The sequence below is a fragment of the Phyllostomus hastatus genome, unplaced genomic scaffold (genome assembly GCF_019186645.2).
Source record: "Phyllostomus hastatus isolate PE091 unplaced genomic scaffold, TTU_PhHast_1.1 phas_contig_196, whole genome shotgun sequence".
Classification (NCBI taxonomy): domain Eukaryota; kingdom Metazoa; phylum Chordata; class Mammalia; order Chiroptera; family Phyllostomidae; genus Phyllostomus; species Phyllostomus hastatus.
In genome coordinates this window covers 10,772,533-10,791,068 of record NW_025333709.1, presented here as the reverse complement: position 1 = coordinate 10,791,068, position 18,536 = coordinate 10,772,533, and the positions used below count along the sequence as shown (strand labels likewise).

The following is an 18,536-nucleotide window of genomic DNA, read 5'->3' as shown; positions in this document are numbered from 1 at the left end:
ATTTTCAGCACACAAGGTCTGTCTGGAAAAAGTCCAGCCACTGTTCATACGATGAGAATGGTTTGCAGGACACTGATGTACCCTGGCAGCCAAGGAGAGTGGAGTAGAGTGGGCATGCGTGAACAGTAACACCTTCACTGTACTAACCAGTGGGGGTGGTGGTGGCGGTTGAGTGAGTATGTCTGCTCTGTGGCCATCACTTTCAAAATCACTGAGTGAGTAGACCAACGAGTCTACGTCAGATTTAGGATTAAGCTTGAACATTCTTCCATGGAAACTATTCAGAAGGACATGGCTATGGGCAACTGGTGATTGGCAGCTTCATCATGACAACATGTCTGCTCATGTATTACATCTTGTGCAGAGTTTTTTGGTGAAACATCCATCAAATCAACCAAGTGTCTCAGCTCCCTACAGCCCAGATACAGCACCCTACAACTTCTGGCTTTTCCCAAAACTAAAATCACCTTTTAAAGGGGAGAGATTTCGGACTGTTGATGAAATTCAGGAAAATAGGACAGGGCAGCTGATGGAGACTGGGAGAACTGTGTGAGGTCCCAAGGTGCCTATTTTGAAGGGGACTGAGGCATCATTGTCCTATGTATAATGTTTCTTATATCTTCTTTTATAAATGTCTCTATTTTTCATATGACATGTCTGGATACCTTCTGGACAGACCTCATATTATGCTTTATTATTTCAAGAAAGGTAAAAATGCAACTGAAACAAAAATATTTGTGCAGTATATGGAGTAGGTGTCGTGAATGACTGAACGTGTCAAAAGTGGTTTGAGAAGTTTTGAAGTTTTGTGCTGGAGGCTCCTCACTGGACGATGCTCCAAGGTCAGGGAGACCAGTTGAAGTTGACAGCAATGAAATCGAGAGAGTAATTAAGAATAATCAACATTATACCATGAGGGAGATAGCTAACACACTCAAATCAATAAAGTTATTGGTGAAAATGTGTCTCTTATTTTATGGAAAAAACAATACAGACTTTTTGGCTAACCCAATACATTTCCTTAACTGCTAAAGTGCTGTACCTAAAATTTAAATGTAAATAACTATACCTCTACCAGCAAAATTGCTTGTCTGCAGCTATATAATGACTCCTTGCTAAAACTATTTTTGGATCTGCAAATTCTCATTTTTCATTTTCAAACTGGGTTTAAATAATCACATGCTGTCCCACAAATGACCCAATTCTGCTTCAGTGACCCTTTGGAAATTGCAGCAATTTAATGGTTTATTTAACTGAATGAAATGTATATAATCACTTCTTGCTGCTATTAAATAAATAATAAAGGCAGGACAAGACACCTTAAAGGATACTCTCATTTTTTCTTAATTTCATAATTTTTCATTTAAACAGGCCTGTATGCTTTTTACAAAGTGTTTTCCCATATTTTTAAGGAAAATTAAAAATTATCAACATCATTTTAATTGACTTTCCACCTCTCTAGATTAACATTTACATTAAGAAATGTAACATTTTCTGCTACCTTGTTCTCTAGAATTCACTAAATAGGAATAAACCTCCTTATTATAGAAATACTAGAAATCTGCCTCCTAAATCAGTCATATTTACTCTAAAATCAGATAGACTTAAACTAAAGATTAAGTACTTCCCTTTATATTCACTATTGTTGCAAATATTTTGTTTTGGGAGAAATTTTACCAATTCCTATCAAGGCTACCATAAGTGTAACATTATAAAGGAGATTATATAGTTTTAAAACTATCTTGCTCATAACTAGATTGAAATGTTTGTATGCTTTCAATATAATCTACTTACAACTTTAAAATGATTAAAAATTATTTATGTACATTAACAAAAAAAATGTTATTTTAGGGGATCAAACCAAACGAAAAAATTCAGAATTTTGAAATTTATATTCAGAATGCCAGCATCTTTATCAAGTCTTCTTAGATACAGTATAAGTAAATATGGGCTACAAAAATGAATCTGAATCCTGGAAGCCCATAACGGAATCCATAATTTATTATATAAGAGAATTAAACCTAGTAAGCTAGATTTATATTTTCAGTAAATCTACCACCATCTACCAACTTTTGCTTAAAGTCAAGAATAAAAATACTGTTTTCTATCTTTCTTTCCTTGGTTTGTCACAAAATAGCCCATAATCATTATGAACAGGAGTATCCCATTTGCTGCATTTTTCCAGTTCTCTGAAACACGGACTTAATCGTATTTGTAATTTGAAGAGGAGGACCTTTTCCCAGGAGTGCCTCCGCCTGGTTGACACATGATGAAGAAGCAAGCGGTAAGCAGAACCACAGTGAGCGAGGAGGCAGCAGCCCACGGTGAATGATTCATATCATCTGGAAGGTCCACCACGTCTCTGCCCCTCGCCATCCCCGTTTTTGTGAAATGGGATAAGAAGTCAAAGACAGGAACACAGCACACGTTACTTACATGAGTGTTAAATGTTTGTAGTTAGAGAGTTCCTTAGGAATCAGCGTAAACTGGTTCCCATCCAGGTACCTGCAAACGAGGAAACAGTATTATCTTGTTTTAAAGTAACAGTAGTGCACTTTAAAAGAGTTGCACACTATTTCACTCTCGGTGGAGGCAAGGTAGCACTCGGCGATTCTGACTTGAAGATGGCGTGTTCCCAGCTGAGACTGCTATTTCAGAGAAGAAGAGGGGAAAACGCACTTGGTCCAGTCCCTCAGAATTCCGTTGTGGGTCACTACACTAAATTCTAAAGCCAAGGAGAGCCTGGGGAGTCCAGTGCTTTGTGGTCCATCTAAAATGGACACATGTCCAACCACACTGCTCATCAAGAAGGTTCATTCAGATAACCACACTTTTAGTCAAACTGCAGTTTGCTTGTGCTGGTGCGGAGTTAACGCCGTGACAGGGGTTAACGGCTGGCAGAACCTCGCTGCTGAGGTCAAGACTACTCTTCGCTGCCTTTAACATGGATCAACACACTTCGTAAACGGCAATGGGTGGTGTGAAGGAGACACTTGGGAATTCAAACACAATTAGATTTCAGTTAATAATATCTTAAAAATAGTTTTTCCCACTGTATATCTATCTGCCTGATGATATTAATTTCAGGAGGTTTCTTAGGAAATCACATTTATCAAGTGCACAATTATAGTATATATATATATGTGAAAGGAATAATAAAAAAAACTACCCACAAGTAAATTTCCCCATTCTGATTGGAATCAGCAGAATAATCAGAAAATAGATAGGCTCTGGGCTAACTGGAAAGACATGAAAGTAAAGGAATGCTTCAAGTTATACCCACAATGCCCCCCCCCCCCCCACGAATAAATTCCATCTCCTCCCAAGGCTGTTCTTTCTAGGAACATAGATAGTGGAGGGCACAAGTGTCTTTCATCCACTTCGGTCATCTGGTGCAGACGGGCCCCCAGCCACTTTGGCATGCTGGGCCCGTGACCCCGCTTGCCCCCGTGGTGTGGTCAATCTCGGGATCCAGGGCTGCGGTTAGTACTTGTGCTGCACAGAGCAGTAGCCGAGACACTCCCTACGATAACAATCTGTTTCAGCTATTTCAAAATGAAAACACTTGTATAATAGTCACAAATGATCACAATACCTAATAAATATTTGATTAAGAGCCTGCACATGTTAGGATTCCTCATGCCTACTCAATTTTCTGGCTTTGTACTTCATTCAACTCCTCCCTCCTTTCTTTCCTGGAGCTAAATTTTGCTCGTAGCCACTAGACGGCAGCCTAACCCCACACACCTCAACACTCTCCCTTCATTCCAGAAAACCTCTTGAGAGAAAGCTAAAAAGATACAGAAAGTGTGCTGTGGATGTTTACACGTGAAGCAATCTAAGAGGGAAATCACGGGAAAATGATTAAAACCAATAGACGCTTTTTGTTTTAAAATTTCTACTGATGTTATTTTGCTAAATGCTTTGATGATTTAATATAATTAGCCCGTGGAATTTTCCTAATGCATGCATACAAATTACTGTACAGAGCAATCCTGCTGACGGGATATGGATCCAAGAATAAGCTCTCTGGGAGGGAAACTAGCATTCACAAGAGATGAGCTAACTCCCTCAGCGCCAGAACCTGCTTTCCTTAGCAAAGATCACACTGTAAACTTTGCAGAGAAAAGACGGAGGACTTGACCGTGTGACGGAAGAAACCTGTTGGCGGCACGGACAGGCCATGAACTGAGCAGGCTCTCAAATGTAGTTTTGTAGGGAAATTAAAGAGGGTTAAAATTTTAAAGAGTATACATATATTTCTACATTATTTACTGGGAGCCTGGTAAAACGACGAAGGGAGGGGCCAGTTAATACAAGAAAAGCGTCAGCAGCACAGACAGTCGGAGTGCCCCGATGAGAGCCCTGTGCTCGGCCACGGGCCCCCACGATCAGTGCTTTGCGTACAGAGTATTCTATGGGCATCACAGAGTATTCTATGGGCATCACGGAGTATTCTATGGGCATCACGGAGTATTCTATGGGCATCACAGAGTATTCTATGGGCATCACAGAGTATTCTATGGGCATCACGGAGTATTCTATGGGCATCTAGCTTCCCGACTCTGAGGGGAGGGCAGTCATCTGTAATAAACACACATTCAAGTAAGAATTAAGTACTTAACTACACACATGCACACACAAAGCAGCGCTTATAGTTAATTAACAACTGTGATGGGCAGGAAGAGAGAGAAATGGATCGTTTTATAACTACTCAGATCTAAGAGGAATGTTTTGGGTACAGACGCTAAGATCACACACGGTTTTTGTCTGAGTGTTCAATTCGGGACCAAATTAGGATTCACAGAACTGCTCATGATTTGGAAACAAGTTTTTTAAAAAACTGAAGTAGTGTCTTCTTAAACCTCATTAACTATGTTGCCAAAAGTTTATCAAAGCCGCTCATCTGGAATACTTGTACACAGCTACATTGATTACAGGTACACATTTGCATGAGTTAGAGTTGCACTTAAATCATTTTTGACACATGGTTCCTTACAGACAAAAATCAATGAGGCAAAATGACTCGGTTGCAAGTCAAGCATTTGGGCACTGCCCATCCGTATACACACAAGGGAATGGAATAGAGTACGCATGCATTATTATCGAAGCAGCTTATCCTCTGATTTATTCCCCAACAGAGCACAAGGCAGCTAAGGAGGTGTGGGTGGTGCTTAGCACCTAGACATGTGTGTGCTGACCACGTAATTTATGGTTACATCAGTAATGAAAACGTCAGAGATCACTGGCCCCAAACCCTTTACCAACTCAAGGGCTCCGATTCAAATCCAAAGAGCAGTTTTTCTTTTTAAAGGTAAAGATTATGCCAGCTTTTTCCACCCCGCCCCCCCCAAGACATTAATGTATCCCATATGGTGAGATATTCTCCTAAGGGATGCGGTGGTGAAGAATAATTAACCATATGGAATATCTCAGACACCAAAGATAAACTAAATATGTGGCATCCCCCCAGGCGCATTGATGGAACATTTTACAAGTCACTCAATGAGAAAAGGGCTGTAGGAACATGTAGGTGTGGGCACATCCTTATTTTCCACCATCCTCTCTTGGCGCTTCGCAGTGCACCCCAGCATGCGAAATCCAGCAGGGAAGAACAGAGAGACACGCCCCACCAGCATCTCCCAAGGACCAGCTTCCCTATTATTTGTTTAAGGTTTTAGGTGATGCGCACTGAAGGCCCATAGAATGTCATTTGCAAACAGGACTCTAAAACCTTTTGTCTGGTGCCCATTTCCCTCGGAGTGTGACGTATTAATTACTCAGGAAGAAGACAGACGCGCTTCCTTACAGTTCAGTGACATCTCTCGGAATTCCTTTGGGCAAGGCCTTCAAGCCCTTGTTGCTGCATCGGACCACTGTGTCCAGGCAGGTGCACTCCGTGGGGCAGCGGGACAGGGGGGAGCAGCTGTTGTCGTCATTTCCTAAATTGCCAAAAGACACACAGGAAGACCCCGATTTGCGGCTTTGACAACGTGAGGAGCGATTCCACGCTTTGACATGAACACGACAAGCACCAATTCTGAGCCACACGATCACTGATATATAGGGCGTGAAGGATTTATGGGTTGATACCATACGTTTCATAGAGCACCCGAACACTCACCATGATGCCCGGTGACCCAAGCTTTGGTTAGGCATTCCTTTTATTTTTACTGAATTAACTGGGGGGTGACATTGGTTAATAAAACCATACAGGTTTCAAGTGTACGTCTCCATAACACATCATCTGCATGCTGCATCACACATGCACTTAACCCATGCACTTACCACTCAAAGTCAAAGTCAAGTTCCTTTCTACCCCATTTTCCCCCCTTTTGCCCACTTTCACCTCTCCCCACCCCACCCCCCTTTCCATCTGGATATTACCACACTGTTATCTGTGTCTATATGTCATATAAATATAAATATAAATATTTGTATTTGTTTAATCCCTGCACCTTTTTTCACCCAGGCCCCAACCCCCCCTCCCAACAACTGTCAGTCTATTCTCTGTATCTATGCTTCTGTTTCTATTTTGCTTGTTAAATTATTGTGTTGATTAGATTCCACATGTAAGTGAGATCATATGGTACCCGTCTTTCTGATTGGCTTGTTTCGCTTAGCGTAGTAATTCCCAGGCCCATCCAGAGGCTTTCTTACCGTCATCACAGGTGAAGTCTTGAATGGCCACATCCTGGATGGGGATTTCCTTGAGGAAGTACGGTTTCTGACATCGAGGATTGCCTGTGACGATCCTTTTCTTCCTGAGCCACTCTCCCAGCCACGCCAGGTAGCAGTTACAGTTGAAAGGATTGGCCAAGAGGTTCCTAAGCGCCACATGCAAACAATGCAGAGTTGAGGTCAGGGTTGCACTTGCTTGTTCCTCAAAACCCCGCGCTACCACTTTGCCAGACTATTTCTGTTGGAATGGTTTCTTCTCACTCTTCACATTCCTCTGCAGTCCCCGATCCATACTCAATCACAACATACGAGATGTGTTTCTTTTTGCTAAAATATTTATGTGTGGAATGTACAAAATAATGACACTTTCCTACAAGAATGCTTCAAGTAATTTCATGCAAAAAATACAAAGTGAAGGCAGCAATTTAGGGCTTATGCAGGGGGTCCTGAGAGACACCTCATTTAGAGATAATTTAAACTTGTCTGGGATCTGAGTCACTGTCAGACCCCCCTGTCCTGATAATGCAATAACTTCATGTATAGAGGAAGGCTGATTACCTCATATTATTGAGTTTAACCTGACAACAGCTACTTCGTTAATTTGTCATTTCAAGATTTCCATCCCTTATTTGCTCTAGAGAATAGGTTTCCCATCTGAACTGACAGCTGAGTTGATTAAATGCCAGTTATAAAAATGAATTTAGTTCTACAAATCTCCAGACTTTCGGCACCTCTCCGCTTCAGCGCAAACCTATTGACAATTCTGTTATTTGCAAACACGCCATATTTAATATGCACAAATTAGTCACCCCGTGTAATATGTCACATTTTATGTGGAAAGAGGATTAAGTGCTTTGCTGGTGGATGGATGCTTTCCTCAAATTATTTCTTCTGAGACTTGAGCTATGTTGAACATGTTTTTTTTTTTAATTCCTAACTACCTTTTGAGTTAGATTAGTATGCCACGATTACCAGGATATCCAATTAGTTACAAAATTTATCATTTTAAACACTGCTTCTTAGGTACTGATAGACTGAAATACATTGTTTGGAGAGGGTTTTTTTGACACTTTCTGAGTTCTTTGTCTTAACCTACAATTATTCTTTATTCTCAAATTGTCTACATAAAATCTGCTTCTGGACGGGCTCAACCTATTTCTTCAATGTTTTCCCAATATCTTAGGGAATACCACCCCCCGCCCCGCCCCCGGGAGCAGCTGTTCTTGTTGCTCTGGTCATCCTGATGCAGCCCCTCACCGTGGTGACCTTCTGAGCATCGCGTGGTGGCAACAGCCCTAGAAACTCTGTTTCTGCACTACGTATGCTGAAGAGACTCCACGGCAAGAACACCAGGGACAATCTATAACATTCCTTTTACTGGCAGCACATTAGGGTCATACGATTAAAATGTATAAATTACTAAGCCACAGGACATTCTCATAAAAAAGAACTGGCTGAAAAATACGATGATCTTTGTTTAACTCTAATATGAGATAGTAGGTAATCATTTTTAGAAAAGTTAAAATACTGTCACATGAACAAATTTGTCTTTTAAAAAATACCTGAACCCTTGATCACGTTTTTATGAAATGCCTAATAACGCATTAAAATGCTATCGATGCAAGTAATAAATGTAATACAGCGGCTCAAGGAATACACAGATGAAGACTGACTTCCATACTCACAGAGTAGATAAAGAATGGAGGGTGTCAAAGGCCCCTGGTGCAACTGTAGTGATTTGATTATCGTATAAAGAAAGCAGACGCACAGAACTCAGTCCTATGAAGCTGTCATTCCCTACACAGCTTATTCGATTACTTCTCAACATCCTGAGGGGGAGAAAAGAGAACATTGTTATGGAGATAAAGCATCAGGCAATCAATTGTGCCTATCTTTGGACCAAAATAATTTGTCTCTGCAACTTTGTAGCATTCATTATTGTTCTCTGAATGTTTTTTAGACATTAGGAATCACTGTGGCTATGTACGGAGAACCTTCTGAAAAAGTAAAATGCTTCGAGTTGTCAGTGATTGCTCTCAGCTACAAAAAGCAAGGAGAGCCTAGCCCGTGGATCTCCAACCCCATCGGATGAGGATAGAATGCTTCCCTTTGATGTTATCATTTTGTTTGCATGATTACATAATGTCCCAATTCACCTACAGCTCTCTAAGCCCTTGAAGCCCTGTGATTTGTGCATTCACTGCAGTGTTACATCGGAGGGGGGACAGAAGGGAGGCAGAGAAGAATCAATAACCAGAACAGATGAACAACGACGAAGGGCATCTCAGGGACTTGCACGCCACGTCAATGTCAACGTCGGCTGTGGGAGTCAAACTTGACCGTGCGTCCACAGAGCCTGCACAAATTATTTTATTTATGAAAACTGTTTCACTGTTTTAAACTCAGAACTTAAAAAGAAGCCAGAGTTAAAGATCTCAGTTGATAACAAGGAGGTTGAAATGGGGCTTCTCCTTAAAAAATTCTGACCATCTTTTTTCTTTCTTTTTTTTGTCATCATTGCCATTCATACAATGAACAGCAGTCATTTTGGCAACACTGCCATAGTTTGGGTTCAGTCCTTGAGGCTTGTCTGAACCCTTCATTTGCAGGGCTTAGCAAAACAACAAAAGGGTCTAAAAATCCCAGTCAAAATAACTGGCTGCCATAAATCTTACTCAGAGTTGCTAAAAATTTAATTTCTTTTCCTTAATTTTTCTAAACATGAGTCGACTACCCTAGTCGAAGACTGCAGGATGTAAAAAAGAGAGGCACAATAAATCAACAACAAAATGTTCCTTTAAACCTCTAGACCGCCCTCTAATAAATAAGAAGTATCAACCTCTGCATCCTGCTAGGTCACAGATAAGAAGAAAGGATGATGCCACCTGCCTGAGACATCATTTTATGCTGCGAGACAAACGTGCCACAAAAAAGGACTCCCACCAGCACTAGCCTTTGCCGTAAATAACCAAGAGCACATGGTCTTAATTTTGTGGGACTCACGAATCCCTGGAGAAGTTAGAGAAAGCTTCCCTTTCTGTCACCACAAAAATCTGTAAGCGCACGTATGCACCGCATTTCACCTGCGATCTGGGATGGAGTTTAGGGACAGCTGGGGTGTCCTGTCAAGATCTTCAGAGCTCCAAGCTGGACGTCCCCACGTGGAGGACTACATATGTCTGGATAAAGCGACTTCAGGCCTTTGACTGCCCGAGCTTGGCTCTAAATGCTCTCTTACGCTTGTTCCAGTAACAGTGGGATCAAGCCGAGAGCCAGCTGGGTGTCCACCTCAGGCGCCAAAACGTAAGAGGCACAAACACATCGCTAGAAATATGATAAAGGGGAAAATGAATGTAGAGAACCTATCTTGGGCAGAGTCCGGAGTCCCGTGAATGAAACTACTCAGAAGAAATACTTGGCTAAACCCTTTGCCATGGTGTTAGACACGGAACTGTGTCCCTCTAAATTTCACATGTCGTCGAAGCCCTGACACCTGATGTGACTGCACTGGAGACTGGGCATTTAGGGAAGTCATTAAGGTGCAATGAAGGCTTATGGGCGGGGCCCTAATGTGACAGGAATGGTGTCCTTGTAAGAAGAGAAAGGGACACTAGAGTTCTCCCTCCCTGCACATGGAGGAAGTTCAGTAAAGACACCATGAAAAGATGGCACGCTGAAGCCCCAGGAAAGAGCCCTCACCAGAAACCAGCCCTCTCAGCACCTTGATCTTGGACTGAGAGGCCCCCGAAACAGTGAGAAAACGCATTCCTGCTACGTCATCCTGCCTGTGGTTTTTCATTACGGCAGCCGGAGGCAGACGAATGCAGTTGGAGTTACAGGATCCCCACTCGCTGCCCCCTCTCCTGCCCAGTCCAGGAGAAACTTCCAGTAACAAGGAGTCCCTCCACTATTGTCTAAGCAGGAAGGATTCTGCTTGATGCAAGATTTAGTTTTGCTGAGTTACCGGAGACAGCTTGGGGGTGGGGAGGGAGGGTGGGCGTAGATGCAGCCCGGCACCTGTGGTACAACTTCTCCTCCTTCCTTCTACACACTCATTATCTCCTAGACAAAAGTCCGAAGGAATATTTGCATAACATGTTGAAGGGGCTCCAAATTGCGCAGAAGAGGGGTCCGCCTGGACAGGTTCCAGGCTACTCCTCAGGGAACACATGTGTACTTCCCCAGGCAGAGGTTTTTCAGCGGGGTTTGAATTTGGGGTGCTAGTGACACCCCCACCCTGTCTGGAGGACTGCTCGCTCCCTTCACATCTGATAAAGGGCAGGCCAGGGACTCCCCCGGCCCTCGGCCCCCTGGTTGAGGCTGAGGGCTGAGGGCTGAGGGCTGAGGGCTGAGGGCTGAGGGAGAGGATGGGGGTGGTGGGGGGTAGTGGGGCCGGGGCTCTCTCCACTGCCATCTCCGGGGGCTGCTGCTTGGGGACAGCTTTCCTTTGTGTGTTCCAAAGGCCTCAGAGTTCACTTTGTGTCTCTTCCAAGTTTCAGGCCACCACTTTCATCAAACATAATTACATACTTTGGAGATAGTAAAAAGCACATACGTGCTGTGTAGGAAATTCAATAACTCAGAGTGTTGCCCTTGCTAGTCACTCCATTCCCATCCGCCTTGGCCAACCACCTTCTGGAAACATATAGAATTTATTTTTTCCCAACCTCTCAGCCCCTAAGCAAGGAAGCAGACATCCTCTTAGCATGCCTGCTTTGAAATTCATAGTAAAGGTTCCAACACCCATCCGTCTCGTTCTCATTAAGACCTTGCAGGCGCAGACAAAGGTGATCTCCGGGTAAGCTGCTCTCCTGCCACAGGGCGCAGAGTGGACTCTGAAGCTAGTTGCGTCGGGCCAGGACAGAGTTTTCGATGGAGGGGTTTGAGGGAAAGGGAAAGGAATGGTCATGCCGAGGCGGATCAGAAGAGCTGAATCTCTCCAAGCAGTGGATCAAAGGTGATCTGTTGTTTTTGTTGCTGTGGAATTGCAGCACGGAGAGACCCTTCTGCTCTTTTCAAGCAGCATGGTGAAGTCAGCGGTATTAGAGTACGAGACTGTCTGCATCCAGAAGTAAGTGTGTGTGTGTGTGTGTGTGTGTGTGTGTGTGAGAGAGAGAGAGAGAGAGAGAGACAGAGAGAGACAGAGGGAGAGAGGGAAAGAGAGAGAGATGGGCTGGTGGCTGGCTGGGGGAATGAGGGAGATTAGAATGTCCAACCTCTCTCTCTCCAGGATCAAAACCGCCAGCGAAGTGCAATCCTGTAGCAGAAGGTTCACAATGCAGACAAGAATACTTACAAGGTTTTGAGACTTTCCAACCCCTTGAACATCTTGTGCTGCACATTTTCCAAGCGATTACTTGTGAGCAGTATTTCATTCACTCCAGAGGCTCCTTCGAATGCTCCCTCTTCAATGTCTGTGATCTTATTGTTGCTAAAGTTTCTAAATAAAAATGGTTGAAACACAGATTTGAAACGATTTCTTCCCGACAGTGAGGACACTGAGCCATGTGCGATCCCCTTCCTCTACGGGGATACCCTTCCGCAGTTGCCCAGCTCCTCTCCGCCCAGATTCCCAGGGCTCAGAAGAGACACCACCTCCTGATTCCATCAAGTCAACGTGATGATAATACTAAGGGCAATGTTCACGGTGAAAAATATCAGGCTGGTTATTGTCAAAATAATCTGAATGGGTCCCCAGGAGTATAAAGTTCTTGAGGGCAGGTATTGAGTTGCATCCATCTTTGTTTGCCACAAAACTTAATAAGGAAGTTTTGAAAGAAATGCCCCTGATTGAAAGCGCTGAATGAATTAATGACTAAAAGAAGGCCATTGGGCAGAGAGAAGAATGAACTAAACTGTGTGAGCATTTAGACAGCATCAGGAATATATCTGATTATGAGCTTGTTACCAGTGAGATTTATGGAGCAATGTGCCCAAACCACCAACGTAACTGTCTGTACTTTGTTTCTCACTGCTCATCCAAGACTAGGAGCGTCATTTTATCCCTCGAAGAGCATGGCACATAATAGCTGCTCAAAAAATATGCATTCAATGGAAAGGCATCTTATAGCTAAGAAGAAAGAGCAGTCTGTATCAGAAAAAGGAGGACAATTAAGTGAGTAGAAACTCTTTGGGAGGCAGTACGTGATATGAAGGTCAAGGGCAGAGAAGTAGTTTATGTCTTCTCTGCTTCTTACAGTCTATGACCACGGGCCAGGTACACATAGAAAAGCACAGATACCACAGAAAAATGTCCCTTTCCCCCTCCTGACTGATGTTTCCTCATACTCGGACGGTGCTCCCTTGGCCTTACACTCTTGGCCTCTGTCCTGTCTCTCCCTCCCTGCTCCCTCCTTCCTCATCAGCGGGGTGGAGGACTGTCTCGAGTGTTGCTGAAACTGCTGAGCTTACAAAATTATTTTGAAATATGAGTTGTGAATGTGTAGTACCACAGTTGAGCTATCAAGCCCGTTTAGCAATCATTAATTTTGACTATCTCCTAATGAAAGTTTAATGAAGCAAAAAGTCAAACAGTTGACATGAATGTGCTGCAAGAGAAATAACAGCTTGGTTTGTGGGATAGTGGAGGAAGTTACAAGGCATTACTGAACCCATCTCTAAAGTGCTTAGATGCTGGGTTCCCGCTGTGGCTGCACAAACAGGCCAGCTGTCTGAGGCGCAGCGAGACGCCGGCGCTCAGCCACAGAAATGAGGTTGGCATCACTGGAACACACAGAAGAGACCCAACCACTCAGGTTCCTCTCAGAGATGACCCTAAATCGTGCCACAGGTAGGCACTGTATGGAAATCTTTCAGGACCTTTTATGTTTTCCAGTTTCCAAATACATCTGAATGAAACTGCAAAGGGACGGGGAAAAACACAACGAAACACGACAGAAATGTACAAAGATGGCTAATGCACGGCTTACATTTTACGCAACTGAGGAAGTTTCTTGAAGATTCCTGTAGCTTCCAACACCGTGAATTCATTATTATTGAGACGCCTAGAAAAAGAGACAGAAACGTTTCTTGTCTGAGTCAGGAAGGTATACAATTTTATTTCTCATATGGAATTATAACATCATTTGATGATTATCCTCAAGCAAGCTATAGGACACACCTCACAGAAGATCCAAGGAAAATACAGTTTTCCCTCCATATCCATAGGGGATTACTACCAGGACCCTCCTTGGATACCCAAATCCAGGGATGCTCAAGCGCATTCTATGAAATGATGCAGAGTTTGCATTTCACCTACACACATCTTCCCATATGCTTTAAACCATCTCTAGATTGCTTATAATACCTAATGCAAAGTAAATGCTATGTAAATAGATGTTATATTCTATTTTTTAAGAAAATAGTGCCCAGATAAATGTCTGCCCATGTTCCATGTTCAGTACAGGCCCACCATCATAGGCCTACCTACATAGTACATGTCAGCAACAAGACGGCTTAAAAAAATATTTTCTATCAAAGTTTGTTTAAATTTGCAGATGGAGAACCCGAGGAGATGCAGGGACAACTGTACTGAACGTTTTCCCATTTCACTCAAATTTTAATAATCAAAATAAAATATATGAGAAGCCCATAGTAAAGAAAAAACAATGATCAAAAATCAAAACAAGCTCTCATTTGGTAATCACAGACTTCATTTCCTGCTACTGCCCCTCTCCAAGAGCATTTTAGACCAGTTTTTCTAATCACTTGCTTCATATTTTTTTTATTAACGGCTTTACTGATATACAATTTATATGTCATGAAGTTCATCTTTTTAAAGTATATAATTCAGTGGGTTTTAGCACATTCATAAAATTGTGCAACCATTTTTGCTACTGAATTCTAGGATATATCTGTCACCCCCAAAGAAATCCCATACCCATTAGCAGTCACTCTCAGTGTGATCCCCCACTCCCTCAGTTCTGGGCCACCACCAATTTACTTTCTGTTGCTGTACATTTTCCTGTCCTACATGTTTCTTATAAGTGGAATCCTACTCAATGTGGCCTTCTGTGGCTGGCTTTTTTCACTTTGCACAATGTTCCCAAGGTTCATGCCAATTTAGCACACATCAGTATTTCATTCTTTCACTGACCAAATGCTCCACTGATGAAGATCTGGGTTCCTTCTACTTTTTGATTATTATAGATAATGCTGCTAGGATACCAGTGTACAAGTTTTTCTGTGGATATGTGCTTTCAGTTCCTTTGGATATACACATAGGTGTGAAACTGCTGGGTCACATGGTAAATAGACATTAAACTCTTTGAGAAATAGCCACTCTTTTCCAAAGGGGCTACATTATTTTACAGTCCCAGCGGCAATGTGTGAAGGGTCCAGCTTCTCTCATCTATCATTGTCTTTGTCTGTTTGTTTTTTGTTTGTTTGTTTAATGGCCACTCTAGTGTGTGTGTACTCTTACCACACTCTGGCTTTGATTTCTGTTTCCCTGATGCCTAATGATACCGAGAATTTTTCATGTGCTTATTGGTAATTTGTATGTCTGGGGAAATGTTCATACAAATACACTGACCACTTTTTAATTGGATAATGTACATTGTTATTTTTTGCTATATTGTGGAATTGTAAGAATTCTTTATTCATTCATTCTGATTATAAGTACTTCATCAGATACATGGTTTGGAAATATTTTCTTCCAGGTGCCAATTTTTAAATGTCTAATTTAAAAAAAATCCTTAATTTCTTAAGACACAAACATCACCTCTGCTGAAAAGTAAGTTAGATGCTAGTTTCTAATGCTCTTGATAAGACAAGCAAGCTTACTTCACATACTTATCATGCTGGAAGAGATGATCTGCATGACCGTTTCAGTATTGTTGAAAAGAGGCACAGCTCCCTACTCGAGTCCAAAAAAGGGAGTTTGGGGCTTTAATTGCATGGTCTCCAGGCATTTCTAAAGTCCTGGTGCTATGAAATAGCTTTATGAACTAACAGGAATAAAACACCATCACTATAATCACAGGTAGTTAGTTCCTGTCATCTCTTTGAAAGCATTACATTATTTTTAATTATTCAAATTACTTAAAGTTCATTAAGTAACAGGCACAAGTTTAGACACCGTGGGAGATGAACTATTAAGCACGATCCCAGTCATTAAGGGGCTAAAATGCAGTCAGGATCGTACGGGCACAGAGAGACAGCCCACTCTGCGAAGTGGATGATGACAAATACCAGATGGTACTAGACATAAACGTGGCGGAAATGTTCAGAAGAAAATGATGAGATCTCACCAGGTTTTTCTTGGGTTTTAGAGCACTGACACGAAATGTCTCCCTTCTATAAATAAAGTCAGCCGAGGCAAACCGTACATGGACACGACACCTGTGAACGATCCCAGCACGTGCTAGGCCCTTTGTCGGGGCTATAAATACACATCTGATCACACCCTGTCTCTCGGCTCCTCCTGGTATGCTGGCCTTTGTGCTTTAATACGTGATAATCACCGAATCCTTCCAGCCACGAGTCAGCGAGGTCGCAGAGCAGATATTAAAAGACTTTTTGAATTCGCAATTAACAGAGATTCAAAATGGTGATTCTTTCAAACGACTTTATTTGGTTGCCCTAAAGACTACACATGTTAAAAATCTGTTAATTGTTCAGAAATGGGTTTGGCAGATAAAATGCTCAAGAAACAAATATCACGCAGATGCTATTACTCGTAGCATGACTAAGTGCTAACTCCATTTCTGTAATTGTATCTTGGGCCAGGAAGATAAAGTGAGATAGCCTTTAAAATATTCTTGTGCACAGAAGAGTTACGTCAATGTGTATTTACTAAGATTAATGTAATAATTCAGAATAAAAGGGCAAGACCAAAATTCCAATGCTTTGATGCTCCTGTCTCCTCCCTCCCACCCTGGGTTTCGTAGGACGAAGGACTTACAGCTCTGCAGTGTACTGGGGAATGTGGTCTGGGATTTTGGTGAGTTTCTGATTGGAGCAATCGACCGTGGTTCCTTCACAGCGGCACTTTTCAGGGCAAGCCAGGTCTGCAAAGCAGTCCCCACTTAACTTTGATCGATAATCTTCTGTACCTATTGAGGATTCAAGCCAAGAAAAATAAAACAGAAAGATACTGAGTCTACAGGTTAGAATGTCTGTTAATTTGTAGGGAGAAAAAAGGAAGATAACTATAGATTATGTAGCAGGGAGACAACTTAGGGGAATTTGGTCAATGGATGTCAGGAGAGGGTTAAAACAAGGGCTTGGAATTTGCTGGAAAAAAAGAGTAACTAGATTCACAGGACAGGAAAACATTAATAGAGATGAGCTTTTCACAGCTGTACTTTCTGCTGATCCAGTTATGAGCCATTCTAAGCCTATTTGACAGCGAATCACACAATGGCTATTCATTGTTAAAAAGATTCTTTTTTTTTCTCGGAGTCAAGAATTTAAAATGTATCCAGTCATAAACATATCCCTAGATATCATTTAAAATCAGGGCTTTCAAGGCAAATAGATGTACTCAGGTTTTTAAATTTTCTATGGTCTTTCATCATTCTCCCCCTCTCACATAATCTCCAGAGATGCCTCAAAAGCCCTCTTTTTTTTTATTTTGATTTTTATAAAGAGAGACCAGTACATCCTGATTTAAGCCTCAGCAGCTTGCCATGCTGTAGAAAGCTGCGTGACGTTCCATGGTGCTTGACGGAACCATGTTTTACTCATACCTGGCAACCACATGGTTAGATCAAGCACAACAGAAAATCTCGCTACATAATCACTACACCATCCACTAGGCCAAGGGGAAGACGGAGAGGAAGGATGAAGGGAAGCAGGAGAAAAGCTACAGACGTTCTGGAAACGTAATACTGTTTACATGACATGCATTCTTCCCGCAGAATGTTTATGACCATAGTAAGAGTATTACTACCGAAGGTTTCCTGGAAACACAAAGAAGGGGCTACACTGAAAGGTGCCTCCGCTGTTCCTCAGAACTGCAGAATGGAAACAGCAGCTTTCGGGAGCAACCTCCAGGGAGAAGTTGGACGTGAGCTACAAGGACAACAGAGAAGCTCAAAAGATCTGTGGTTTCTTCTTGGGAAAAAATATAAAAAAAAAAAGGCGCAAAAGACCGAGACTGGAAGAAGGTAGGTAACAACCAGGATTGAAAAGGGGGGACATTCTGTTTCAGATCAGACACTTTACTTACAGCCCACATGGCGAACGCCTGTAAAAGTAAAGATCACCAAGAAGGAAAGAAAGACAGCAATCCCAATTACGATTAATAGGCACGTATATATATATAAAACTAAAGGTCTCTTTCTTCTTTCCCTACTGTGGCAATTATTGGGTAATGGTATGGAAGGCTGGGAATCGTCATGCTTTGTAAACTTTTATAATAATTTTTTGAAGCATGGTGTTCTTATAGGAAAAGCAATGGCATCCAAGATGCATAGCACCAATTAAGTTCTGGTCAATTCCTTTAAAAGATGAACTCTCTGCCAGATGGATTTTTTTTTTTTGAGTTATCACTGTGATATCTAGAATGCCAGATGGAATGGCGGTAGGCAAATAAACATGTAAAATCAAGTGAAAAACTAATCATGTAGATTTTCAAGGATTATCATTAGCACGTTTGGATTAATCCTTAGGTTGTGGCTCACATGCTTTTTAATCACCTTTCCAATTTGTAAATAATGCCATTCAGTTAAAATGGAATCAGATAAAAAGCGTGCAAAGCTAACATAACAGTTTCATTACATTTAGAAATTAATGCCAGGGCATTTATTGAAAATCTTTTGTATTGTGGTTTAAGCTTTTGTGTTAAAATTAAAGTGGGAAAATACTGGGAACTAAGTCTAAGGAACAGGTACACTAGGTATCTTACATTG

General features: G+C 42.0%; 1 protein-coding gene across 10 annotated transcripts in view; it reads right to left on the bottom strand.

Moving 5' to 3' along the window:
• Window positions 1–18,536, bottom strand: part of SLIT2 (slit guidance ligand 2) — a 324,610-nt gene that overhangs the window by 64,398 nt on the left and 241,676 nt on the right. For 7 of the 10 annotated variants that reach the window (XM_045834201.1, XM_045834204.1, XM_045834203.1 and 4 more), the window contains 7 exons: window positions 16,586–16,736; window positions 13,611–13,685; window positions 11,978–12,121; window positions 8,367–8,510; window positions 6,661–6,827; window positions 5,810–5,942; window positions 2,437–2,505 (listed from right to left, as the gene is read on the bottom strand). In XM_045834201.1, the coding sequence (XP_045690157.1) occupies window positions 2,437–2,505; window positions 5,810–5,942; window positions 6,661–6,827; window positions 8,367–8,510; window positions 11,978–12,121; window positions 13,611–13,685; window positions 16,586–16,736 (883 nt within the window). Of the gene's footprint in view, window positions 1–2,436; window positions 2,506–5,809; window positions 5,943–6,660; window positions 6,828–8,366; window positions 8,511–11,977; window positions 12,122–13,610; window positions 13,686–16,585; window positions 16,737–17,854; window positions 17,873–18,536 lie in introns of all 10 variants that reach the window. The other 3 variants (XM_045834199.1, XM_045834202.1, XM_045834200.1) reach the window with 1 other exon arrangement.